At 31.1% G+C, this 27,430-nt stretch overlaps 1 protein-coding gene and 1 pseudogene across 1 annotated transcript; one reads left to right on the top strand and one right to left on the bottom strand.

Moving 5' to 3' along the window:
* Positions 1-27,430, bottom strand: part of LOC107435742 (cysteine-rich receptor-like protein kinase 7) — a 56,531-nt pseudogene that overhangs the window by 17,490 nt on the left and 11,611 nt on the right.
* On the top strand, positions 11,828-16,020 carry LOC107434343 (cysteine-rich receptor-like protein kinase 10). The gene is made up of 7 exons (XM_060816414.1): positions 11,828-12,635; positions 13,128-13,217; positions 13,455-13,585; positions 13,665-13,875; positions 15,004-15,241; positions 15,442-15,583; positions 15,682-16,020. Exons 1-7 carry the CDS (start codon positions 11,828-11,830, stop codon positions 16,018-16,020), a joined length of 1,959 nt encoding a protein of 652 aa, XP_060672397.1.

Genomic DNA, 27,430 nt, shown 5'->3' with positions numbered 1-27,430 from the left:
AGGTAAGTACAAAACACATACAACACTTGGAACTTTCCTTTCATACTAAAAAACTATCATATTTCCTTGATACAATCTCTTAAATTTTCTTTTTCCTGATTTATGAAAAGCAGGAGGGCAATATTCCATGGTGAACACATTCTTAGATTGCTCCCAACTATGATGTCTCTTCATCTTTTCTATCCTCTAGCAGTTCCTAGCATCTATTTTCAGCATAAAGCCTACTATCCCGATCCGATCTTTGTTAAGACATTACATCCTTTCGTCCAAGATCTTTTCATACTACTAAGCCAAGCAATGGTCACTGCTGGGCTTTCAGCTCCACTAAAATTCATGGCTCTCAAGCATCATGCTTGATCCACTATGTACCCCATAGTGTTAGTATTTCATAATGCTCGATTCAACTATATGACAAGATTTCTAAAGGTTGACCTACTTCTAGAACTCTTAGTTGAGTCCTCTTGAGAATTGTGTCTACCTTATTTGTGCATTGCAGTAGGTTCTAAAGAAATAATATAGAGATTCAGAAAAAGATACTTCAACAATGTTGGATAAAAAAAATAACTGACATATGAGATGCACAACAATGCAGAGTCTTGAGAATCCAAGAACCTAAAGCTTTCATACTGAGGTTGCCAAGAATCTCCTAAGATTCCCTATCGCAACCTTAGGCTAGCCCTGACTAGCAGAAATCCCACTAGAGGTTCTATAAAAAATCCAATAGTATCTCCTTTGGGATTGGACTAATCTAGAAATTCTTAAATGGAAAACACACTCCAAAAGTGTAACTGCTTTATTCCTTCCCCTTTGCTACAAAATTTTTCGACAAGATTGTAGCATTCCAAAAAAATAAAGAAAGAGGCATAAAATAATAATTAATAGATAAACAACATTTAATGTGTTACCACTACCACAATTCAATACTGGTGGATTCTAAGACATTATTTTAAAAAATAAAGGTGTAACATATATAGGAGTAATAATAATATAGAGATGTTCTACTTTAGTTGCAATAGCGAACAAAGGTAGTTAGATGAACTACCAACTGGACAATCGATCCATTATTACATGTACCTAAGGAATGGATTGAAAACAAGAAAAAAAAAAATTAATGAGATACTGTTCATCCCAGTGAGTGGCACCTATTTAATTACTAACAATAACAATAAATAAAAAAATTAAAATAAATAAAATAAAATAATAATTAGGAAATGAAGAATTTAATAATGGCCAAGGTAAATTAAGGAATTTAAGAAAATATCTAGAAATATGATTTTCTCTCAAAACCCTTACTAATTCATTTAATTTGAAAGGTTTCCATATTTAACAAACATTTTTCACAAAACTCATAATTTTGTATCCCCCGGATATTTAAATATTTTATGGGAAATAAAAATAAAAATAAAATAAGATAAGTTGAAATGCAATAAAATTTAAATAAGATAAAAAAAGGAATAAAATATTATTTAGATAATTGTCGCAAAAATATTTGTTTGAAATAAATAAATAAAATTAATGTAAAAATAAAATAATATGGTATAATTAATATTATATTCAAACAGTTAGATAAATTTAATAAATGACTAATTAAACAATTTAAACCCATAATTTAAATAACTTAAAAAATATTCTAAAAATATTTTTGAAACATGTACCTAGTGTTTACTTGATACACCACACCATATACCAAATGACGCTAGGTGGAATTTGGCACCTAAGCACTCCCTGACAAGGAAATAACAAGAAAAATCTACAATTAGACACCTTGCTATCTTAAGGCCTCTGATGTTAACAATCTGCCATTCAACGGCTAGAAGGAGGATGACCAATGTTCATTGCACAAAATACCAACTTTTCTTACTTAGTTCTTGTTGGATGACTAAATAATACCTATGCGCTAATTGATAAATATGACAGTACAAAATACAAGTAGTGATGAACAATTTTATCACAATACCATTTTTATAAACTTTTACCGTGTTTTAACAACTTACCAAACCTATATAAAAATTTACTCAATTAATCGAAAAGGCATTTATGAAACTTACGATGTTTACCAAAAAACAATTATCAAAGAAATAAGTATAAATAAAATATATGTGCCACCAGATCAATTTTTATTATTCAGTTCTCAGTCAACCATTTTTCTTACAAAAATATTTGTAAGAAGTATAATTATTATCACACATACATAAAATAATAATAACAATTTTCCTTCACTAATTTACACCATATTTAACAAAAATTATAGCAATATAAATAAAATAAATTAATCCCCAAAAATATATGTTTGAAAAATGTACAGCTCACATGAAAATACAGCTCACTCCTGATCTTCTATGAGATCCATCCCTCTTATTATACAGGCATTTAAAATATCAACAAAAATATAATACCCATTAAAATAATATTTATATATGGTATTTTACACACAATTTACCCAGGAAGTTAACACAAACCTTGATCAAAACAAGCAATCTATTTAGTAAAATGAGCTTAGCGTACAAGAATTGTGAATTTGGCCTACCTGTGGGAGATCTGGCTGGCGGTGGTTGAAATCTTGTCTAAGAGACTTGATCAACTTAATGTTCTTTGATATTGTAAACTAGCCCAAATTGAGCAAATCGGATCTTGGATTTGGGTTCAGAAAAGCTAAAATTGGTGGAAAATGGTGGTGGGTTAGCTGAGAACTTGCCAAAGTTGAGAGAACTAATGAGCCATCTCCATTACCAAAAAATGTCTCAGACACTGACACATCAACTATCCACTAGCTGTGAAAATTTAGGGCAAGGTGATAATGAGTGCGATGAAGCAAAATGGTTGCCAGAGAGGGAGATATCGACCTTCAAAGCCAATGGCTGCACTTCCAAAAACTGCCCAATCCCAGTTTGTTGTCGAAGATCTCATTGAGATTTTTTATTGCTTGGTCAGGTTCGAGGAGATCTTCATGATAGGGTGGCACATGTGATTGAATAGCGGTTAGAGATCGGGTAACTTAAGGGTGGTCGGAAAACCCTCTCTCTCTCCTCGTTTCCTTCTCTTTATCCCAAATGGTCCAATTAAAAGCCATCGATGGTGCTACTATACACTCACATGATTAGTTGGGGTGCTAACACATGGCATGCGTGGTCCAATCACCACATTTTATGCATGTGTTAAAAATATATCTAGTAAAGTTAGTCTTGAAAAAATAATTAAAACCTTACAAGTCCCTAACTTTTCAACCATAAATTTAAATTAAGTGAGCCGCTAGTTAAGGGACTCATATCGATGAGTACCATATAATGTACATGTGTTAAAACCAAAATCCATACAAATAAAAAGTAAAACTCAGTCTCACTTGATCAGTTTAGATTGTACTTTGTTCTGATCATAACTTTTTAATCTAAGCTCCAATTTTGACATGCTACTAATCTATGAACTATATGTACTTCATCACAGTACCTTCATAAGCAAAATTTCTCTTACAGTGAAAGGTCAACTATAGGGCCCATTTGATCAACCCTATTAACTATTGTCAAACTTGGTCAACAAAAATGTCCTATACACCTTGCTACGAGGTGTTACATGTTTGTCTTTCATGTCAAAGTTTAGTCAGATGAAGCAATAGAGGACCTTTTGCAACAACTATCTACCTAGTCCATTTAGAAATTTCCTTTTTATATCTTGGTTTAGTGCTTAAGAAAATTCAATATTTTTTGTTTTAGGTATTTAGCCCTTTTCTTTTTCAGTGATAGAAAAAATAAGGATTTACAAATAAATGCTTTCCAGTTATGGAATAACAACTTATGTCTTTTTCTTCCATGCAATTTAACACCTATAGAAAGAAACTTAGTTGTATTACATTTGTATTATTTGCAAATAATGTATGTCAGAAATGGGAAACATAGTACAAAATCATTTAGGGAATCGCTCCAGGGCTGCTTTACTTGCATGAAGATTCTTAGCTTAGGATTATTCATTAAGATTTGAAAGCCAGCAATACTTTTCTAGATGAAAACATGAATCCTAAAATTTCATATTTTGGTCAAGCAAAGATATTATATTGAAGCACAAGTTAAGGTAATACAAATTGGATTTGTGGTCCTTTGTACATCAAAAGTATATTTTCTGTATGCTTAAGAGATATAGTACTACATAATAGTAGTCTTGGGTACAAAAGTAAGATCTTTTCGTAACAAACCCTACCAAATATCTATAGCTATAGATTCTTTTTGATTTTTATGGTAAAGAGTTATAACTTTCTTTCATGTTTTTTTACTTTGCATGTATTGGATACATAGTACCAGAGTAAGCTAAGAATGGAAACTTTCTACTAAATTAAATGTGTATAGCTTTGATGTTTTAGTCTTCGAAGTTATTACAGGTCCGAAAAGCTCAAGTTTTTGCAATTTATCAAATCGTCAAAGTCTTATGAGTGCTATGATTCTAAGTTTTCACTATATAAAAGAAAATTGTTAAGATTTATCTTATTTTATAAATAATCAATGTTTGTACATGCTGCAATTCACTTTGCCATAGGCATGGCAACACTAGGCCAATGGAACAGCTTTGGAGCTAGTGAATGTAACAATAGATGGTAAATGACCTAGACATGAGGCTTCAAATTACATCCTGATTGGATTACTATGTGTTCTAGAAGCTGCAGCTGATAGAACGAAAATGTCTAAGGTTTCTACAATGCTTGGCAGTTCCTCTCTGTCCTCCTAGTGCCTTTAAAGTCAGCATTTTTTGCTCAAAGTCTGTACCCTCACAAGCGGACCAAACTCATTTCTAGTAGCAATTCCCCTAGCTGATGAATAAATCTTCTCTAACCTAGCCTTATTTTGGAGGCATCCAAGTAAAAGCAAGATTAAATATAGGAAACTGAGGACTTAACTGTCTTAAATGTTGATATGTGCAATTTGTTAGCTTATCATACATAGGTTTAAGGATTCTTCCTATTTGATTAAACTTTTAATAGATGGTAAATTTATATGGTATTAAAGCTTAGTATGATGTATGATGAGGTGCAAGGTCGGTCCTGAGATGCCTTGTATAAAATTCGAAAGAGTGCCATTTTTCAATCTATTTAGATATATATATATATATATATAAATATGAACCTCCTCCATTTATTTAGAAATGCTTATATAGAACAAATAATAATATAACTATTATAATAATCATTGAACAAAATCTATTACATATAAAAAATATAGCATTTCAATTTTTTTGTACTTTTATTTTTTTCATATACCATGAAAGAACAAAAGGTACATGTAAAGCACTTAATTTATGCTTGAAAACACCTTCAAAACTCCCATGCAAGCCAACCACTAACATCTTCTACTAATCTTATATGAATAAACATTTCAACAAAAAATAATAATAAAAATAAAAGAAAACAAATACCTTAAGCAATACCACATGTAAACCTTGAAATGTAGTAAATCATGTAAAAATAATTCTTCTTGCAATTCTAGAAATTTAATTTTAGGATCCTTTTCCAACGAAATAGGACCATTTATCAACAAATAAATGTCTAGATTTATCATCCCAAGTTCTTGGATCATAAATAGTAGAAGGAACAGACCTATTATCAACTAAATTATTTAAGTTTTCAATTTTGTCATTTTCATTACATACTTCATCATCAACATCAACTTTATTATTTTGATTAAGTCCGAATTTTTTTTTCCATAATCTATTTGATGGTCATTCGTGAAATATTCAATTGAATTTTTAACTACATAGTCTAAATTTTGTAGTTCTTTAACAATGAATCTATCAAAATTTAGAAGCATCTTTTTGAGATTGTATTAACTTCTCAGTTTTTCCGTTTTCTTTCATTTTTCACATCAAGATATTTGTTTTCTATAATACATTTTAATTTTTTTTATGGGAAAAAAAAAGACAAGAAACAATAGGAAAATAAAACAAATACAAAAGTAAATAAAGAAGATAAAAATAAATAAATAAATAAAACCCCAATTTAGGTAAAACAAAGATAGAAAAATCCACTGGCAAAAGCTTTATAGCTATGTTGTTTATGGAGAAGAACAGAAGCATATAGACAAAATTGTAAGACATACGACTGTGGAGAAGATTAAGGATTTTTTCACTTTGTACTTCTTATAATAAGGAAAATTTTCCTAAAAGCTATTAATTTTAGTTTGAGACTAGTTACATCTGAATAAAATATCTACTTTTTTCAACCAATAACTTTCCATAAAATAAGATATAAATATATATATATATATATATATATTTTTTTTTTAATTAGTTTTGCATATGACGATATTTACTATGCATTATTATATAGTCTACCTTAACTATATCCAGTCACATTCAATTGTGATATGGGTTTCAAAATTAAAAAAAAAAAATGTAATTAAAAAAAATGTTAATTAATATGCTTTTTTTTCCCAAAAAGTATATATATATTCATCTAATATTTATATATTTTTTAAATCCTTTCATGCCCAAAATTGATGCTTATTAATTTTGGCAAAATTAAATTTCCTTTACAAAACTCTTGAAATAGAATAGTACATATATATATATATATATATAAAACTTATTATATACCAATGGCTATGGTGGTCCCATGATTGCTGGATCCTATGTGATAACTAGTGAAACAAAAGTCACCAAAACTGATGAGAAATCGACGATAATTTTGGTTGTTGGCCGCCGTTGACACAGATTGGCCTCCGGGCGGGGGGGGGGGGGTGGGGGGGGGGGGGGTGGGGGGTGGGGGAGGAGGGAGGGGAGGAAGTTTCTATCAGGAGTGCCTCCGATTTGTCATTGGAATCGAAGAAAGTCACCGAAATCTTCAAAAATCGGTGGAAATTTCCTTCTGTTGGTGGAAAATGCCGACCGAGAATTGGTGTGTGTGTCTTTGTGTGTTGTGATCGAAAGGGAAAGATCTGAAGGGAAAGAGAGTTAAAGGGAAAGGGGACAATCAGAGAGGAGGAAGACACTGGAATTTTTATTTTTATTTTTTTTGTTATTGATTTTTTAAAAAAAAAATGTTAATCAAAGTGCAATAGAGGAAGACATGAGAAATTTTTTTTTTTTTTTTTGTTATTGATTTTAAAAAAAAAAATGTTAATGAAAGTGCAACTGTGGAAAATGTGAATGAAAGTGCAAAAATTGTTGATTATTTGGATTTGATGTTTATGGATTTTCGCAATGTTAATTGAGTAGGAGAGGACATAGAAAGGGAAAAAAAAAAAATTTGAAATGAAACGAGAGCAGAAAAGTGAGTAGAAAAGTAATAGAAAATGAATGTTATACCACTCCTTAGATAAATCCACATTACCCTCCGTTTGGACAGTTGGTTGGGATTAATAGAGAGACATACTGGGCACATCCACAATTATATGGAAAATTTCTCTAATATGACGAGTTAGAATGCCTATTGTTATACTCGCGAAACATCGAGATATGATCATCAATTTGAAGAATCAAGAAATTATTTTTGGTATTGATAGTGTATTAGGGATTATATTTGAGAATTTCTTATATCTTACTATTATCTATTCAATTTTCTATGTTTTGGTGCTAATTAACATTATATTTTATTCACTTATAAATAATTGGTAATATTTATAGAATATTTTATTATTATTGTATTTTTATATTATTTTTACTATATTAATTATCTCATATGTAAAAATTTGTATTCTAAATTAAAAATTTATAATTTTCATAATTTTATTGATAATTCCATTGATATTGATTTTTCCATCGATATTTCCGTAAAATCATACCCTCGATATTTCCATTAACATCGATATTTTCTTCACTGGCGATAACACATTTTTCACACCCTCCTGGCCGACCCTAGTTAAGTATTGAGTTTGAATCTCTTCCGTCGCTGTTATTATGAGCGTGTAACTTGCAATCTTCAATTCCATAAAGCTACCTTTAATATTATGCATCTCCATTGTTTCAATTTCTAGATTTCCAGAGTGAGTAAACATATTTTGCCACAAATTTTTATTTTATTTTATTTCTTTATTTCTTTTTCTTTTTTTTTTTGGGTGCTGTAGACATTTTGATAGACTTGATCAAAAAGAAACCATACCCTTTCGATATTACCCATTATAATATTTAGAAATAATTTAATCAAAACTTTTTCTTTTATTATCTAAATATTAATCGTAATAATTCTTCAAAAATATTTTAAAATACTTTCTTAAAAACTTAAAAACAATATTCTTCTAAAAATTATTAAAAATAATATTAAAATTAATTAAATGAATTTATTAATTATAGACACTTAAGTTATTTTACTTTCTAGAATCTTTATAGATTTTTTTCTAAAGGTTATTTGTCTTAATGTAGAACTTTTATTTTTCCTCTTAAAAATATTTTCTTAAAAAATATTAAAAACAATATTCTTCTAAAAATTATTAAAAATTATATTAACATTAATTAAATGAATTATTAATTATAGACCTTTAAGTAATTTTAATTTGTAGAATCTTTATAGATTTTTTTTTAATTATAAAGGTAATTTGTCTTAATGTACTACCACTTTATTTTTTTCCCTTTGTAAATTTTTAATAATTTTAATGAGTTATAGGTGTCAAATAGTTCATGGGAAGTTTATGTAATTTATCCTTAATTTTATGGGTCTTTTGAATTTATATGTCAGCCTGTAAAACTTGACTCATATGTAATACACCGTTTCTATTAGCGAACGTGTTACTCTATGCCTATATTGTTTCCAATTTAGTGACCGTACTCAATTGATATTTTCTCAATTTAACCATTGCACTTGATATGAGGCTTTTTTAGCCATCACATTCAATATGGGTTAAGACTCGACTCCTATGTAATACCTAGCCTCTACTCTCTGCCTATATTATCTCGATATGGGGTTTTTTGTTCAAAACTTCTTGAGAATTGAGCTAATTTAGCTATCGCACTCGATATGGGATTTTTTTATTCAAAGCTTCCCAAAAAGTTATCCATCCTTAAATTACTCTAGCCTGAGTATGTTTAACTTCAAATTTTTTTGAACCTTGAAGTCAATTGCTCTGAAAAATTAATCTAAAAATCTCTCAGCATCATGAACTTCCTATCATTACATTTAAAACATCTCACGATCTACATTAGAACGATGTGGGATTAGACACTTTCAGCTAATCTGCCAGTGCCCTACATCCACACACACTGATTGTCACAATTCACCTCCTTAGGGTCCGGCATCTTTGCTGGCACACTTTTGGATGGGTATAGACTCTAATACCATTTGTAACACATGCCTCCACTAGTAGACTTGTCATTTTATGTGTTTTTTGTTCAGAACTTCCCAGAATGTCATCGTTCAAAGCTTCCTGGAATGTCATCCATCCTTGAACTATTCTTACTTAAGCACGCTTAACTTTGGAGTTCTTTCAAATCCTAATACAACTGCACTGAAAAAAATCTTAGTATTATGAAAGTAACTATCATTACATTTGAATATCATGTAATAGACAATTAATACCCTACACTTGTCCACATTGTTCGTCATAGATAAGTGATGGATCGCCACCACTGCTGATCCAGCACTCTTGAATATTACATGTTAACATGGCAAATAATATGTTACCATTAAAGGTTTACTTTGTTTTTAGTAAACAAATAATTAGAAAAATATATTTAAATGAAACTGAACTATCTATCATATCAGCATGGATCTTAATAATAACAAACACCATAGATGACAAATAGCTTTTCTTTTACATTTAGTTAGCAAATTCCATGTGGCATATTTGAAACTCCACGTGCACTTACAATTGGACTCTACTCTCGTGCATAAGAGCATACAAAGATGATAGTGATGGAGCGAACAATTGGAGCGAAAAATTTTCAATATCGGAATATTTCATTTACATCCCTTTAAAGTTTAAAATAAGTATAAAAACATCTTTTGAGTTTTTAATAATGTCATCTAAGTTAAATTACTTTGAAAATTACTTTTATTTTTTTATTTTTTATTTTTTGCAATAACTAATTTGAAAACTTCAAAGTTTTATTCATCTATATTTTAATTAATTTTATTTGAACTATAACTGATAGTTTTTTCGTTTGAAAAAAAGAAAAAACTATGTGATGATTTTAATAAGATAATTTTCTTTTTTCAACGAAGTGATAATTTGTCAAATATACTTTAATAGATGTATTAAAATGTGTTATGGTTTGTCAAATATATTCAACTACATATAATATAATTTTTCAATATATTTAACTGAATATTTTTATCAAATATATAAATTACATTAAAAAGCTTATATAATCAAAATTATCATATAGTTATAAATAAATAAATATATATATATAAAAGGAAGATTCTCACATAATTTAAATAAAAATTAATTAAAAATATAAAAGCGGCTTTGAAGTTTTCAAATTAAATATTGCAAAAAAATAATAATAATAATAAAAGGAATTATAAAAAGTGTTTTAATTTAAGTAAGGATATAAAGGTAATTTAAATTTTTTTAGTGGGTGTGGACCATATTATAAAAAACTTGAAGGATATTTTTGTATTTATTTCAAAGCTTAAAAAGTGTAAGTAAAATATTTTTTTAAGCAATGCATAGAGTAAAATGGAACACCCCATTTTGTGTGAAAAACTTGGGTGTGACCATTTGTATGAGCCTATGTTGGGTATGTCTCTCCAATCATAGGATGACTTGTATCATTTTAAAATACAGGTGAGAAAATTGCCCTCTCACATTCACTGCACATGATTTCTTTGTTAACTAGTTTAATAGAAAATGCAAAAAGGATTAATAATATAATTTTTTTTCATAATTAAAGGTGTAAAATATCAGAAAAAATTGTTTAAGGTGTAAAATACAACTGTCCATGCAATTTAAAATGTATTAGTATCAATATTTTTTTTACATTGTAAGTTTTATTTTCAGTTTTTTAAAGAATTTCTATTTTAAGGAAGAAGGGAAGAAACATATAAAATTAAAATAAACTAGTAAAAAGATAGTTGTGTGATAGGATATATATCAATTATTTTCTTTTTGCATCATATTCCACTTATATAGAGTGGGGACAGCAGCCTAGCTATAGCTAGCTGATTTGAACCTATGATCCACCCTGGTATCCGCCACTGGTATGAACCTATGATCTTGCAACGAATCCAGGGTCTCCTAAAGAAAAGGAAAAATCATCGGTTTTATATATATATATATATATATATATAAATATATTTAAAAAAAATTTTGTGATGTTGCTATCACAAAAGAATCTAATTATTGAAAGACGTCTTTAGTTTAGTACAGTATAATTTTCATAGCTGTTGTTCATGTGGGCAAATTTCATAATTTTGCTTTTATATTATCGTTGAGATTTCTCCAGTACTATTTTGAGTACAGTATAATTTTATGCTGGTCTAACAAACCAACCCGGCCACTATTTTTAATGACATACAAAATGTTTTGTCCGAAGCATTTGGGTTATGTAAAAATGGCCGCTTTGTCATATTTGACTTTATAATGGACTGAAAAATTAAAATTTCGTAGTTGGATCTTCAAGGAACTGGAAAATCTATTATATATAACGTTAGGAATAATAAAATTATATATCCCCTACTTTTTTATTTTTTTATTTTTTTTGACTTTGACATTTCCAGATATAGATATTCAAAATCTTATATTTGGCTGTCTTTCTTTGTTAAAATTCGACTTCAATCGCTTACGTGACTGCATTATTTAAGAAGTTGCAGGGAAGGCTCAGTTTATTCATATCCAATTATTGGCATGTATTAATCACTTTTTTCTTCTTCCTTTATTATGCCTATTATGCTTGCAGCCATTTAACAGCTTGTACAATGCAATCTTATTCACAATATGCTCTCATTTTGCTTTTGTTTTTGTGCATTCAACAACTTTACTATCTTGCTAAAGCTCAACTAGATATAGATGCTCTCTATAACAACTGCAATTCTGCTCTTTTCCCTTCTGGAAGCGTGTATGGGCACAACTTAAATCTTACCCTTACATGGCTTGCTGGCAATGCTTCTCTAAATGGCGGATTTTACAACATTACCGTGGGTCAGAATCTTGATACTGTTTATGGCCTTGTACAATGCACAGCCTATATATCTGCCAAAGATTGTCAAAATTTTGCAGACATAGCTGCTAAAAGAATCAGGGGACTCTGTTCCAACAAGAAGGAGGCCTCCGTAGGCAATGACAATTGCTTGATACACTACTCCAATCAGCTTTTCTTCTCTACTTTCAATAGCGGTCACAGATATTCACTAGCTAATCCGAACTCCGTGACTGATCCGGTTATTTGGAATCGTCAAATAGGAAACTTGCTGAAGAATCTCTCATCAGATGCTGCCACTGCTCCTGCAAGATTTGCTAGTGGGACTGCCACTTACAAAGATGCAGACAAGATATATGCTATGGTACAGTGTACCAGGGACTTGACAGAAAAGGGCTGCTTAACTTGCCTTGAAGATGTCATCGGTTACATAACTCAATACTGTGATGGAAGCACAGGGTGTCGGATATATTCTGAGAGTTGTTTGTTTCGTTATGAATCATATTCCTTCTTTCTGTCAGCCCCATCACCTGAATTAGGACCTTCTCCTTCTCCATTCCCTGTGTCAAACTCTGCCATTACCAGAGGTACTTCTAACACTACCAATTCGTTCTGGTAATTAATATCTGTTAATTATAGGCGTTAGTTCTTCTCATTTTCAGGATATTTGTGTGTGATAAATAATAGGGTAGTTCACCACCTTGCATTAATCTGTCTAGCTTTATGTCCTGTCAGTTAAATGTGTACCATAGAAGGTGATATGTTATTGATAATGCTCCACAGTCGTCATTGTGATCAACAATGTTCTAATGTAAATGATTATAATGTTGTGAATCTTTTTCAACTGACTGCTGGTACTATGCAATCTAGCCTGCCTGAAAACGAGGAACTCCTACTTATTTCCCTCGGTAGTTAATATTTCCTACCTTGAAAACCTGTATATATCATGTCTTTTCAGATGTAATACTAAACAATCTCCATCGAGTAAAGAAAATTGGGAGAAATGGATATGCTCTTGTGACAGAATATTATGCCAACTATGCAAACTCATGATATTATGCTAATTTGATTTTATGCAGGTAACAAGATTGCTAAAAAAACAGTCGTTATTATTGCAGCAATCCTTGTAGTTGTGAGCCTGTCAGTGATATTCGTAATCTGTGCTTGCTGTATACAAAGAAACACCGAGAGAAAGGGAGCTGGTGACTAGTTTACATTTTCAATCATGTATTCAATTATGGTCTTAGCTGTAAGATCTAAATTTTCCTAAGGTTCTTCCTCAGCAACAACAGAATAATACTGATAGTTGGCTGCTGTCTCCATTTCGCAGCTACAAATTACATTCAAGTGTGAGAATGCACTTTTCAAGTATGTCTAAACTGATGATTTTGCTAAATGTGACATAGATAGTATTCATGGAGATGGGAACGGTAGCCTGGAGGTACTTGTGATTGGACTAAGAACGATTAAAGTTGCAACAGAAAATTTCTCCAACGCATTCAAACTTGGCGAAGGTGGTTTTGGTCCAGTTTACAAGGTATAGCGAACTGTTTTCAATTATTCAATGTACAATATGACATTCTGTACTTAAATTAACGAGACTAAAAATATATAAGGGTATATTGGGTGATGGACAAGAAATAGCAGTCAAGAGACTATCAAGTCACTCAGGTCAAGGTCTCGATGAATTAAAAACAGAAGTAATGCTGGTTGCTCAATTGCTGCACCGGAATCTGGTAAAGCTGTTGGGCTATTGCTTAGAAAATGAAGAGAAGCTACTGGTCTATGAATATGTTCCTAATGGGAGTTTGGACAAAATTTTGTTTGGTAAGGATTATAATCTAGTTTCTTCTCAAATTGTTTGTCTTTTAATTTCTTTTAGGATCCTGGTATTTTTGAGGTTATACTCATTAAATTCCTGCCATATATTCTGTGAAAATTGTAAATTATACTTGGGTCCTAACATCATTTAATTTCCAGTCAAATCTAATATATGATGCTTCATTTAGGTCCCATGCCCTGCTCCCAACAATTCCTGTTGAATCTGCAATGAAAATCCAAATCCATTTTTTACTGATTTACCCTGTAGTGTGGTTTTATCTTTGTTTAACTTCTTTCACAAGGTTTCCTCTGTCCCTTACTAAAACTATTATCTTTTCCACCCTTGTTCTTTTCATTCTTCATTCCCCCTTTGCTATCCACATTCTTTCTGCTTCTTATTTTCCACCTTCTCTTTCTTCTTTTCTGCTGAATCCTTTATATGTTTATGTTGAAGGAAGCTAGCCATGTTACATTCTTTTTTGAACGATCAGCGATGCCCTAGTCTGATTGCTAATTAGTTGTGTTGGCCAACCAACAATAATAGTTAGACCCTCCTTTAATCAGCTTCGGTTTACATTATAGTTATAACTTTATAATGGTAATATGTCAAAAGCTTGTTATATTTTCTGTGTCCTAATGTTTTTATGTTTTGTTTGTTTTTATCTTTTTCTCTGCTGTTTCCTTTTTGACATGTTGGTTTAGTAGTACTAATTGCAATTTGGCTTTCCGCCTTGTTTTCCCATTGAAAATTCGTAAGGATTAAAAAGGAACATAAAAAATTAAAAAAATAAATAAAAGGAAGCATACGTTTACTGTATTGGAGATCACATCTTCATTGATATCATTCCTTATTAATATTATTGTATCTGTAATTATCATATCTTCACTGATATCATTCCTTATTAATATTCTTGTATCTGTAATTGTATTTTACTTATCAAGTATGCATATGGTTGATTAATATGTGCCTTTGATAGATATATGTTACCTTCTAAAGGTTCTATATCTTGCACAAAAGCTCAACTCTTGTATTAAAAAAACATATGAATATTATTCCCACATATTCCCTTTCTTCTACATACTGCATGGTCTTGCTTACCAATGACTTATATGTTTGAATATCAAATGATGTAGACGACCAAAAACAATCTTCTTTGGAATGGAAAACACGGTTCAAAATCATTGTTGGTATTGCCCGAGGGCTACTATATCTGCATGAAGATTCTCAGCTCAGGGTTATTCACCGTGACTTGAAGGCCAGCAATATTTTATTAGATGAAAATTTGAATCCTAAGATTTCAGACTTTGGTTTAGCAAAAATGTTCAGCGGAAGCCAGACTCAAGCCAATACAAGACGGATTTGTGGTACATAGTATGTCAAAAACCATTGCCATATGCTTCAGACAAATTGCAATTTTCCTAAACAAAGGAGATAATGCTAGATCACTCTTAATTATAAAGTTACATCATTAGTCTCAACCTTATTGAAATAATTAAATGTCAAAATATTTCCTTAACTATGTGTGATGGCTTTTTAATTTAAATGCACTTATGTTTCTAATTGGCATGCAGTGGATACATGGCACCAGAGTACGTTAAGCATGGGAAGTTTTCAACTAAATCTGATGTTTATAGCTTTGGAATTTTAGTTTTGGAAATTATTACAGGTCAAAAGATCTCAAGCCCTCAAAATTATGCAAATCTTCAAAGCCACGTAAGTATCAAAGAGAAAGTTGTATTATTTTCTTCTACATTATGCTATGTGTATCTCAGATCAGTTAAATATTAAATGCTTTCAATATTTTGTTACAGGCATGGCAACATTGGACAAATGGAATAGCTTTAGAGCTTATGGATCCAACAATGGATGGGCACTGGTCCAAACAAGAAGTTTTAAGCTGCATCCACATTGGCTTGTTATGTGTTCAAGAGGCTGCTATTAATAGACCAAAAATGTCAAATGTAATTACAATGTTTTCTAATTTGTCTGTATCACATCTAGTACCTTCACGGCCAGCATTTTTTGTTTCGGATATTGTAAGTGATAGCTCAGAACTAGTCAGAGAAAATCCAGGATCTACCATAAAAGCTTCAAATCGTGATCCATCTGTTTATGGGGTTACACTTACTGAATTACACCCTCGAGATTGAAATGTTAAAATTTGTATGCTTTTTTTTCCTCTCTTCAATTTTTTTTTTTTTTCCTATCAATCTTGTTTAGTTATCACTTGGATTTTAAACTTCTGCTCTTGCTATGGGTGTGGAGGAATTGTAAAATTTGCAGTCTTTTATTTTATTTTATTTTTTTTGAGTAGTTTGACTATGACTTAGATGTTAATATATCTTCCTTGATTTTGTATGCATGTTTCTAATAAATATTATATAATACATATTTAAAGAGAAATTTTCAAATAAATCAGAAGTTTATAGCCTTCATATTTTAGGTTCTGAATTATTACAGGTCAATAGTACTCAAATCATCTTCAGTCTTGTGAGTAGAGATGATACTAAGCATTCACTTCATATATATATATATATATATGAATGTTAGATTTATATTGTTTTGGAGGTATGTTGTGATTGATTTATTGATTAATATTTGGATGTTTCACTTGCCAAATGCATTACTACATTTATTAATTTATTGATTAATATAAAAAAAGAAAGTTGTATTATTTTCTTTTGCATGATGCTACATGTGTCTTAAATCAATCAAATATCAAATGCTTTCAATATTTTGCTATAGGCATGGCAACACTAGGCAAATGGAATAGCTTTAGAGCTTATGGATCCAACAATGGATGGGCAATGGTCTAAACAAGAAGCTTTAAGCTGCATCCTCATTGGGTTGTTATGCGTTCAAGACACTACTGTTGATAGACCAAAAACGTGAGATGTAGTTACAATGTTTTCTAATTTCTTTGTATCCCCTCTAGAACCTTCACGGCCAGCATTTTTTGTTTCGAATGTTATAAATCATAGCTCAGAACTAGTCAGAGAAAATTCTGGATCTACTACAAAAGCTTCAAATCATGATCCATCTGTTTTTGGGGTTTCACTTACTGAATTACACCCTCGAGATTGAAATGTTAATTTGCCTTTTTTCCTTTTCCTTTTCTTCTTCTTCTTCTTCTTTTTTTTTTTTTTTTTTTTGTCAATCTTGTTCAGTTGTCATTGGATTTTAAACTCCTGCTATTGCAATGGGTGTGCAGGACTTGTAAAATTTCCAGTCTTTTTTTTTTTTGTTTTTCAGTAGAACTATGACTTAGATGTTATATCTTCTTTGAATTTGTATGCATGCTTCTAATAAATATTATATAATACATGTTTAAAGAGATATTTTCAACTAAATCAGATGTTTATAGCCTTCGCATTTTAGCTCATGAATTAATATAGGTTAAAAGAACTCAAGTTTTTGCAGTTTAAAAAACCTTCTTCAGTCTTGTGACTTATGAGTACAAATGATACTGAGCATTCACTACACATATATAAATGTTAGATTTATCTTGTTTTGGAGATATGTTGCGATTGGTTCGTTGATTAATATTTGGATGCTTCACTTGCTACAGGCATGGCAACACTGGGAAAATGAAACAACTTTGGAGCTATTGGATCCAATAAAAAATGGTCAGTGGCTTAGACATTCATGACGCTTTATATTAAATCTTCAATGTATTATTGTGCCTTCAAAAAATCTACAGCTAATAAACCACAATACTTTGTTGTTCCTCTATGTCCTCCTAAGTGCCTCTAAGGCCAAGATTTATTGTTCAAAGTCCACATCCTCACAAGATAACCAAACTGATTTCTAGTAGCAATGCCACCAGCTGATAAATAAATCTTCTCTGAACTAGCCATATTCTGGAGGCATCCAAGAACTGAGCAACTAAGAGTAAGATTGAATCATTGAAAATCTAGAAGTTAACTGTCTTGAATGTCGATTTGCTTAATTTGTTAGCTTGACGTACATTGTTATGATTTTTCCTATTTGCCTAAGTTTTTGATAAATGGTAACTTTACATGGTTTCAAAGTCTAGGTATTGTAAGTGTTGAGTTTAAATCTCATCCTTATATGTTAGTGTGAGGGTGTGAATTGAAATCTTTAATTCAAAAAAACTACGTTCAATATTATGTATCTCCATTTCCACTTCTTTCTTGATTCTTCAATGAGTTGGATGACCTCACTTTGCCAGACTTTAATCTGTTGAAGTGTGGCAATTTTGCCACTTGATGGTGCATGTCACCGGCTAGCATGCACACCTTGGTATCAAATCCTTTCCTTTTATGAGTTTATATTTTTTGTATGTTTTTAATTGATTCAAGGTATATTTTGATAATGTTTTGTGCCTAAGTTATGTATGCAAAATTATAGGCAAAATTATGCACAAAAGAGTAGGAATGTTATGCTTGAAGTGCCTATGGTGCTGGATTCATAATTTCCAGCAACATAGTTCCACTATTTATCTTATATCTCAGGTTGCAAATGGAGTTTTGGGCTGAAATTTTCAGGTCAAAATGACATGGGACAGTCCATTTTCTATTCCAAACAGATTGCTGTATCTGATGGGCCCAGTATGCAGAGTATGGGCCAGTTTTGGAGCTGTTTGGCCCATGATCCGGTTCCAGAACTTTCCTAGCTCTTGGAACAATATTTATTGATGACCAAGGATGCTTCAAACCAAGTTTCATAAGCAGATACAAAGGGGAACTAAGTAGGTGAAGCTAGTTTGGTTGTTTACCCAAACTAGTTAAACAATAGGAACTTAGTTCAAACCATGTGCCACTTTTTACTATATTTGGAATAGACATGTTGCAGCTGGTTTTTGACTCTTTTGTGTATGAAAAGTTAGGTGTTGACCATTTTACTTTTTAAATTTCAAATACTTTACTCATTTTGTAAGCTCACATGCTTGGCATGTGTGAACTAGTTGTAATTTCAAGCTTATATTGTAAAATGAATGAAATGGCTACACATCTAAGCCTCATTTTTCAAAAGCAACGTGGTCCCCTTCTTCTTATCTCTTCTTCAACACCTTAGAACACTCTAGGAACCCTAAAAACCAGAAAACACCATAACCAAAACCTAAAAACACAACTCACACACAACTATTCCCAAGAGCATCACCAAAAGCTTGCTTGTTGCTAACACTTCAAGCTAGCTTGCTCTTGGTCATAACCTTCTCACCCCAACATAATCAAGAAGAAATAAAATTTTTTGTTGGTTCCCTAGGTGTTTGTTTTTTGGTTTCTAATTTTTTCTTCAAAGGTTTGACTTTAATTGTGTATAATTTGGTTTGTGCTTTAAATGATGTAGTTAAGTTACTCATATTCCAACCAGATGAAAGAAATTGAATAAAATATTAAAGAAAAAATTAATAGAAACATCAAATTAAAAATGCTTTTTCAAACTGTTTATAACTTGAAATTCATTTTGATAAATGTGCTATTTTTATCTTCTTTTTTTTAATGTTTTTCCACAATAAATGACTATTGTTGTGAACATTTCAAAAATGTACATGCGTGTTAAAAAACAAAGAATAGGAAAAAGAAAACCTCAATATGTAACAAATAATTTTTCCTTTCTAATTAAAAGGGTATGATATAAAATGCAGACACAAGAAGAAAAAGCTAAAAACTGAATTACATTTGATTAATTATATTAGTCAATTTTGTTTCAAGGAGAGGAGATTTAGCCCACACTGATCAATTTATGAATTTTCAAACTATTGAGGAAAATCAAGATATAATTGAACAATAAAACTTGTCTAATTAAAAAATTATGAGTTTCAAAATTCCATAAATTCTTAAAATTCCAAATTCATTACATCCCATTTTCAAATAATTGAGGAAAATAATAGAGGGTGAATGGGATAAAATATGCACATCAAAGAAAGAAAGAATGGTAGGGTCATTTGTTAGGGAATCTTATTTGGACTACCCTATATTCGACCATGTAGGTTTATTGGCCCTTGAATAAATATGACGATTGGATTAGAATAACCATTGAACTTGTTGATGCTATAGGATTGGGTTTACTCATTAAGGTATTCCACCCTTATCCTATGTCCAACCTTAATCCTATTCTAACATTTATCCTATACCAACCTATATTCTATTTGGCCTATGAAAGGACATCTAGAAGGATTAGTGGCTTTATACTAAATGAATCATATTAAATAAAGTACACCAGCCTATCTATTATAAATAATGAATCTATTCCAACCTTATGCTTCATACAATAAGCTGAATAGATTGCTTCCTTGCACATTAAGCTAGTGATGTATGGAAAGATTACCATATTTTGGGTGGGATGCGAACCTTGAGTATCGAGTAATTAAATTAAAGAAAGAGGAACTTTCCTTATTAATAGCAAATCATGCAGATCAAGAAAGAATGATAAAGATAGAATGGAAAATGTTGAATTAAAGATACTTTTATTAAAAAATGAAAAATTATTTTGCGGTCCAGCCCTTTAAAGTTAGGAGATTTAGTTCAGGCATACTTATAAAGGCTCATTCTTCAACCACAAATTTTTTAAACACCCCATTGACTTGAAAGTCAGAGTGTTTTTAACTGGTACGATGCCGACATCCCAAGATTTTTTTACATTTTTTACTCTTTTGTAGGCAATCTTGTAGGAAGGTTCCTCTAATTCACTTCAAGATCTATAGGTCATATTTGTCCATTAATAGTTTGGTGCACCAAATAGGGCTGTGCAATCAAGATAGCATCTTAGAGGAACCTTAAATCTCTATTGGGTTGTTCACTGTTTTTATTTAAATCTAAAATAATGGCTGATGAATCTCAAAACCTTAATCACGCTGATAAAGACACTGCTCCCCATGTCCATGGCAACTGGATGGAACAAATGGCCTCTATGAAAGCTGAATTAGCTTTGACCATAGAATAATTGGCTATGTCAAATGCATTTAATGAAGAACAAATGGTAACCTTCTTTTAGCTTGCTAAATAGCTAAGGACTCTCCTAGCATTAGCTGTCATTAGGGGTGATTCGTAAAACCCTAATGTTCAAAACCTCAATTAGTTGATGAATAATGGTCTAACTAACCTAAAATCTAAATCTGCCATACTATCAGAATAAACCAAGTCAGATTCAGGATTGTCCGAATCAAGAAAGCATAATCAAACTGTCTAACTACGAAGCAACACAAAACAAGAAGAAAGAGGTTCTTCCTAGAGAAGAAACAACAATTTTCATGAAGATCACCGAATCGATCATGCTAGATTTAAAAGAATGAGAAGCATGGTAGTGCCAAATCCATCTTTATAGAGTGTTTCTAATCTCACCATAAAAGCAAGAATGAAAGAAGGTATCATTCCATTATACTGAAAAGCAGCCAAGCAAGAAGCAAAGCCATCAAGGTCATGACTGCATAGGCTTAGTTGATGCTCAAGAAGAAGACGGCTGATCTTCAAATCTATGGTTAGTGATAGCATAAGAGATTGGGAAGGAAATGAAAGAAAGTGAATATCAACCAAATGGAGAATAAGTAAATTGTCTCAAAATCCATTTGCTAGCTGGATAACACTTCTTATCAATCTATGAGAGATATAGTTCCTTAGAGGTTGAGAATAAGACAATTATATGCAAATCGATGTGTTAACCTTTAGAAGGTATATTTTCAAGAATGCTTATTCAGGATTTGTCTAATAAAGGTATCTATAATTTTGAGTTTTCTTGCAAAGGAGGTTTTAGAAGACACACAGAGCTTCAGAGTAGTACAATTCATATAGCTGGTCATAGTCAAAGTTTGGGTTTGTAGTCGTTATCAATGATAGTAGTCATCATCAAAGGTCACAATATAAGAGCAATTTTTGAGTTGCATACAACACATGTGGCAGCTATCATAGTGGAACTTAAGAATTGATAAATACTTTTACTGTGAACAGTTCAGTCATTTCAATAATATCCTCTTTTGTTACATAATGATAGAATGGCTTATGAATCTAGTTTTTCTTATTAGGAAACTTGTGGTGCGAGAAAAGAAGATAATCAACCATGTGAAATTTGGATGTACGAGTTGTGAGCCTTGGAAGATGCAAGATCAGGGGTAAGATCAATGAACAATACATCGGGGCGGATTGTGATAGCCACTGTAGGCAATTGCAGGGCATTGGCAAGCTACCTTACTAGCAAAGGTTACATAGTGTCCAATCCTACATTGCCTGGGTGTGGAACGGTAATGATTTAAATGTAAAAATAGACACTCTATTAATAACCAAAGTCTTTTAAGTGTGGTTGATTTTAAGGTTTGAGAGAACTCTAAAGTTAAGCATGTTTTAATGAGAGCAATCTTAAAATGGTAACCTTTTGGAAAGTCTGAATAAAAATCTTATACCGTTTACAGTATAATGGCAAAACCCTTGTACAAAGTTTAGATAGAAACCTCCTACCGTTTTAAGTATGGTGGCCAAATTGGGGATTATGTTGGTAGAGCAGGAAAGTAGTGTTGAGGTGTTACAAATCCATTGTAAAAATTTTGCACTTGTATTCAAAGCGGAAAATCATCCTATGCTTCATATAATTGTTGAGAATTACCATGGTATAGACACTTTCTTAATAGCTCTTTACATTTTTCCTATGCTTCATATAATTGTTTATATTTAGCAATGCCACTCTTAAGCTTCATGGGTTTAGATGGTAGGAAATTTTTTTCCAAAAATTTAGCTTCTATCTCATCCCAAGTAGTCATGGTACTTGAAGCCAATGACATCAACCATGCCTTTACTTTGACATATCACACAACTGAAGAAAGCTTGAGATGTGCTTGTTAGATCTACATGTTGTAGGCTTCCAAGTTGAACATTTTGAAATAGAGCAGTAGTTGATGCTTTAACCTTGAAATATTTAGCTTCAATAGGTGGTCTCTTAATGTAAAACAAATTCCTAACCTTTTTATGAGCAACATACTCATAAATAGGCAAGTCGTCATCTCCTTGATTAGCCATAGCTTCCTTTGGTGAATCTTCTTTTAAATTCAAATCCTTATAAAAACTAGCCTCGTTTTCTCTTAATGCCTTTCCATTTAATCTCCTTAATCCACTTTCAATTACTTCAACACTTTCAGTTACTTCAACTTATTTTTGAATATGCATAAGCTAGAAAACAATCTAAAAATAAAGAAAATAAAAAAAAAATCATCGAAAGAATGCATATAAGAGAGAAAATTTAAAGCTAGATTCCTAATTTCTCAGTTAAAAGAAAACTAAACAAATAACAAATAATAAAGCAAAACAAAACAAATATTTAAACTAAATTGATCCTAAACAAGAATTGAACAAAGAATTTTTTCTTTTTCTTTTTTTTCAGCTTGTAGAAAGAACGCAATGCAAATAAAAATCAAGCTACAATTTAATTCTAATATGTAGCTAGGACAAAGAATTAATGGGAAACAAAAATAAAAACAAAATTTAGGCTAAAATGACAACCTAATGTGTAACTAGACTAGATGGAACAAAAAGAAATAGTTAAAAATCAAAAATTAAGCAAAACTAGTCGAAAAGTGAACTTGAAGTGCAGCAACAATATTGGCAATATTGAAAACTAACATAAAAATAATTTGAATGGCAATAGTTGCAACTTGGCTAGGATTAATGCAAAATTATATTTCGAAAAGACAAATAATAATAAAAACAGGTGTATCATGCGACAAAAGTGAGGATTGATGAGAACGATTATGCAAAACAAAAACTTAAGCCACATAATGCTACAATGCAGCTACTTTTGTGGATTTGTGTCTATAATATGTTCATGCTCAATTCTTATATCTCGATTAAGACATTTTATAATATTGTAATGATCGTTCATTTTATACTTTTGAGCATCGATTTTATGATATTGAATGGGGTACAAGTTTGGATTTTGTGAAATGATTTTAAACGGGAAACTTTTCTAACGAGAGGAATAAGAGGTATTGAGAGAAAGATTTTGCTGAAGTAAATTATTATTTTCCTATTATACTATGCCACTCACTGAGATTTCCTTATTTCACATTTTGTTTGTTTTAAATTCATTCCCCAAGGCTCAGGCAGTTAGTAGTAGTCCACCTCGCGCACCGCTCGTTACTTCGTTCTTCTGCGACAGCAGCAGTATTTATCTTTTCTTATCTTATCTTTTCTTTTCAGACTCGTTTATTACTTATTTGCACTCTCAGACTTCGTTAACACTTTTAGAATGCTCTGATATTAAATTTGGGACTCTGTAGAGACCATGGTATTTATGTTTTGGTTATGGCCTGTAGTACCTTAGGCCGGTTGTGGACTTTTATGTTGTTCTGGATTTATTTATATTTATATGTTGGGGTATTATTGATCTTACTTGTGTTGGTTGTCCACATGTCAGGCGGAGTTCCATTGGATATTCTTAGGAATTGTCCAGTGGTACTTCACCAGGCGGGACCACCAGGGAGATCCTGGAAGGGTCCCCAAGGCCGGTTCTCTCATTGTATGTCGCCTGTTCCCTTGTTTTTTGTTTTTTTTTTTTTTGTTCCTTTTATCAATCTAGTTTAATTGCAGCTACAAATGACTAGTGAAAATATTAGAGTAACATAATTGGGCTTTTTTTTTTTTTTAATTTTAGGTAACAGGCGACGCACATACTACAGTATAGGTTGCCGGTTCTCTTTATTTAATTTTTTTTGGTTCTTTTAATAAATATAGTTTTAGTGCAACTACAAATAATCAGTGAAGATATTAGAGATAGGATATACCAATTGTAAAAATAGAAAACAATTTTATTAATTCTCTTTTCATTAATTCACATATATGTGTATACCCAAAACACAAAAACACATGTCACGACTGAATTTGAGATAGGATATACCTATTGTAAATTGATCTGAAGCAACAAGGACTTATAGTCCAATTGTTCGATGTAAGTATGTTCAACTAGATGAACTTTAAGGTTTTTGGGTTTCAATGATAGTTTATTTGAATTTAAAATTTATAATAGAATGAATAATGAAATTTTTTTTTTAAATATAGGTAACAAGCGACGCATATAACACGTTGTGCGTCTCCAGTTTTCTTTTTTTTTTTTTGTGTTCTTTTAATCAATTTAATTTTATTGCAACTATAGATAAAAAGTGAAAATATTATAGCAACATAAATAGATTATTATTATTATTTTTTTTTAAATAGTGTTAACAGGCGATGCACAATGTATTTTATGCGTCGCCTGTTCCTTTTTTCTTTTAGTTTTTTTATCAATCTAGTGTTATTACAACTACAAATAACCAGTGAAAATATTAAAGCAAAACAAATGGGCTGGTTTTTTTTTTCTTGTTTAATATAGGTAACAGGCAATGCACAGGTTAACTTGTGCGTCACTTGTTACCTTTTTTTTTTTTTGGGGTTCTTTTTATCAATCTAGTTTTATTGTAACTCTTAATAACCAATCATAATATTAGAGCAACATAACTGGGCTGTTAATTTTTTTTGGTTAAAAAAAAAATTTAGGTAACAGGCGATGCACATACTACGTTACACGTCGCCGGTTCTCTTTATTTAAATTTTTTTTTTTTGTGTTCTTTTAATAAATCTAGTTTTAGTGTAACTACAAATAATCAGTAAAAATATTAGAGATAGGATATACCAATTGTAAAAACAGAAAACAGTTTTATCAATGCTCTTTTCATTAATTCACATATATGTGTATACCCGAAACACAAAAACACATCTAATGACCTAATTTGAGATAGAATATACCTATTGTAAATTGATCTAATAGAACAAGGACTTATAGTCCAATTGTTTGATGTAAGTATGTTCAACTAGATGAACTTTATGGTTTTTGGGTATCAATGGTAGTTTATTTGAATTTAATATTTATAATAGAATGAATCATGAATTATTTTTCTTTTAAATATAGGTAACTGGTGACGCAAAGAATACCATATGCGTCGTCTGTTCTCTTTTTTTTTTTTTTTGGGTTCCTTTAATCAATCTAGTTTTATGGCAAGTGAAAATATTAGAGCAACATAAGTGAACTATTGTTTTTTTTTTTTTTTTGGTTAAATAGAGACATCAGGTGACGCATAACAAATACTATGCGTCGCCTATTAGTTTTTTTTTTCCTATATCTTTTTATCAGTCTAGTGTTATTGCAACTACAAATAACCAGTGAAAATATTAGAGCAATATATTTGGGCTGTTTTTTTATTTTTATTTTTTTGCTTTCTTTTTGTCAAACTAGTTTTATTGCAACTACAAATAACCAGTGAAAATATTAGAGCAACATAACTAGGCTATTTTTCTTTCTTTTTTTAAATATAGTTAATAGGCGATGCATAGTATACATTGTGCATCACCGGTTCCTTGTTTTTTTTTTATTTTTCCTTTTTGGTTCTTTTTATCAAGCTAATTTTATTGCAACTACAAATGACCAGTGAAAATATTAGAGCAACATGATTAGGCTGGTTTTTGCTTTGTTTCTTTTTCAAATATATAGGTGACAGGTGATGCACAAGTCACTTTATGCATCGCTTGTTTCCTTTCTTTATTTTTTTGGGTTTTTTTTATCAATCTAGTTTAATTGCAGCTATAAATAACCAGTGAAAATATTAGAGCAACATAACTGGACTAGTTTTTGGTTTTTTTTTTCTTTAAATATATAGGTAATAGGCAACGCATAGGTCACTTTATGCGTCCCTTGTTTCTTTTTTTTTTTTTCGGTTCTTTTTATTAATCTAATTTAATTGCAACTACAAATAACCGGTGAAAATATTAGAGCAACATAATTGGGCTGACTTTTGATATATATATTTTTTTAAATATATAGGTAACAGACGACGCACAAGTCACTTTATGCATCGCTTGTTTCCTTTTTTTTTTTTTTGGGTTCTTTTTAATTGCAGCTACAAATAACCAGTGCAAATATTTGGGCTTTTTTTTTTTTTAAATGTATGTAACAGGCAACGCATATTATACATTGTGTGTCGCCGGTTCCTTGTTTTTTTTTTTTTTTTGGTTTAATGCTTGATATCAATATATTTTTATTGCAACTACAATTAACCAGTGAAAATATTAGAGCAACATAGCTGGGCTGTTTTTTTTTTTTTTTTTTTTAACTATAGTTAACGGGCGACGAACAGTACACATTATGCGTTACCTGTTCTCTTTTTTTTCCCCCCCTTTTTTGTTCTTCTTTTATTCCCCAATAATCATGAAATATTAAAAAATAAAATAACACGTTTTTCGATGGGCTATCTTTTCAATATTTAACCCCAAGTACTTGAAGGGTTTGCAGATTTTGAAAGATCACTCTCTCATTATGCATTCGTGTTTCTTTGGTGGGTTTAAAGGATTTTGTGGGTTTCTTTCCTAAATTTCAAAGTTCCATCTTCCTCTGCTTCTTCTTCTTGCCGGTGGTTGGGTTGGAAGCACTTCCCTGTTTTTCCATGGTCGTGGCCGTGGTCGAGTTGGGTAGGCCGTGAACTGTGCTGTTGTAGGGTTAGGGGGCTGGGATTTTTGTTGTCTTGTCGTCGGGATTAGGTTGCTGGGTTTCTACCATGCCTTCGCCGTCCCCTGCTATGGTGACTTG

This window comes from Ziziphus jujuba, chromosome 4 (assembly GCF_031755915.1).
Source record: "Ziziphus jujuba cultivar Dongzao chromosome 4, ASM3175591v1".
Classification (NCBI taxonomy): domain Eukaryota; kingdom Viridiplantae; phylum Streptophyta; class Magnoliopsida; order Rosales; family Rhamnaceae; genus Ziziphus; species Ziziphus jujuba.
Note: the sequence above shows the minus strand (reverse complement) of the source record. Positions and strands in the feature narration are given on the sequence as shown.

Bases quoted from the DNA above. Each gene is read 5' to 3' on its own strand.
- LOC107434343 (XM_060816414.1), top strand. From the start codon at position 11,828: ATGCAATCTTATTCACAATATGCTCTCATTTTGCTTTTGTTTTTGTGC. The intron at 13,586-13,664 runs GTATAGCGAACT...AAAATATATAAG, and splicing joins GTTTTGGTCCAGTTTACAAG to GGTATATTGGGTGATGGACA. The intron at 15,584-15,681 runs GTAAGTATCAAA...ATTTTGTTACAG, and splicing joins ATGCAAATCTTCAAAGCCAC to GCATGGCAACATTGGACAAA.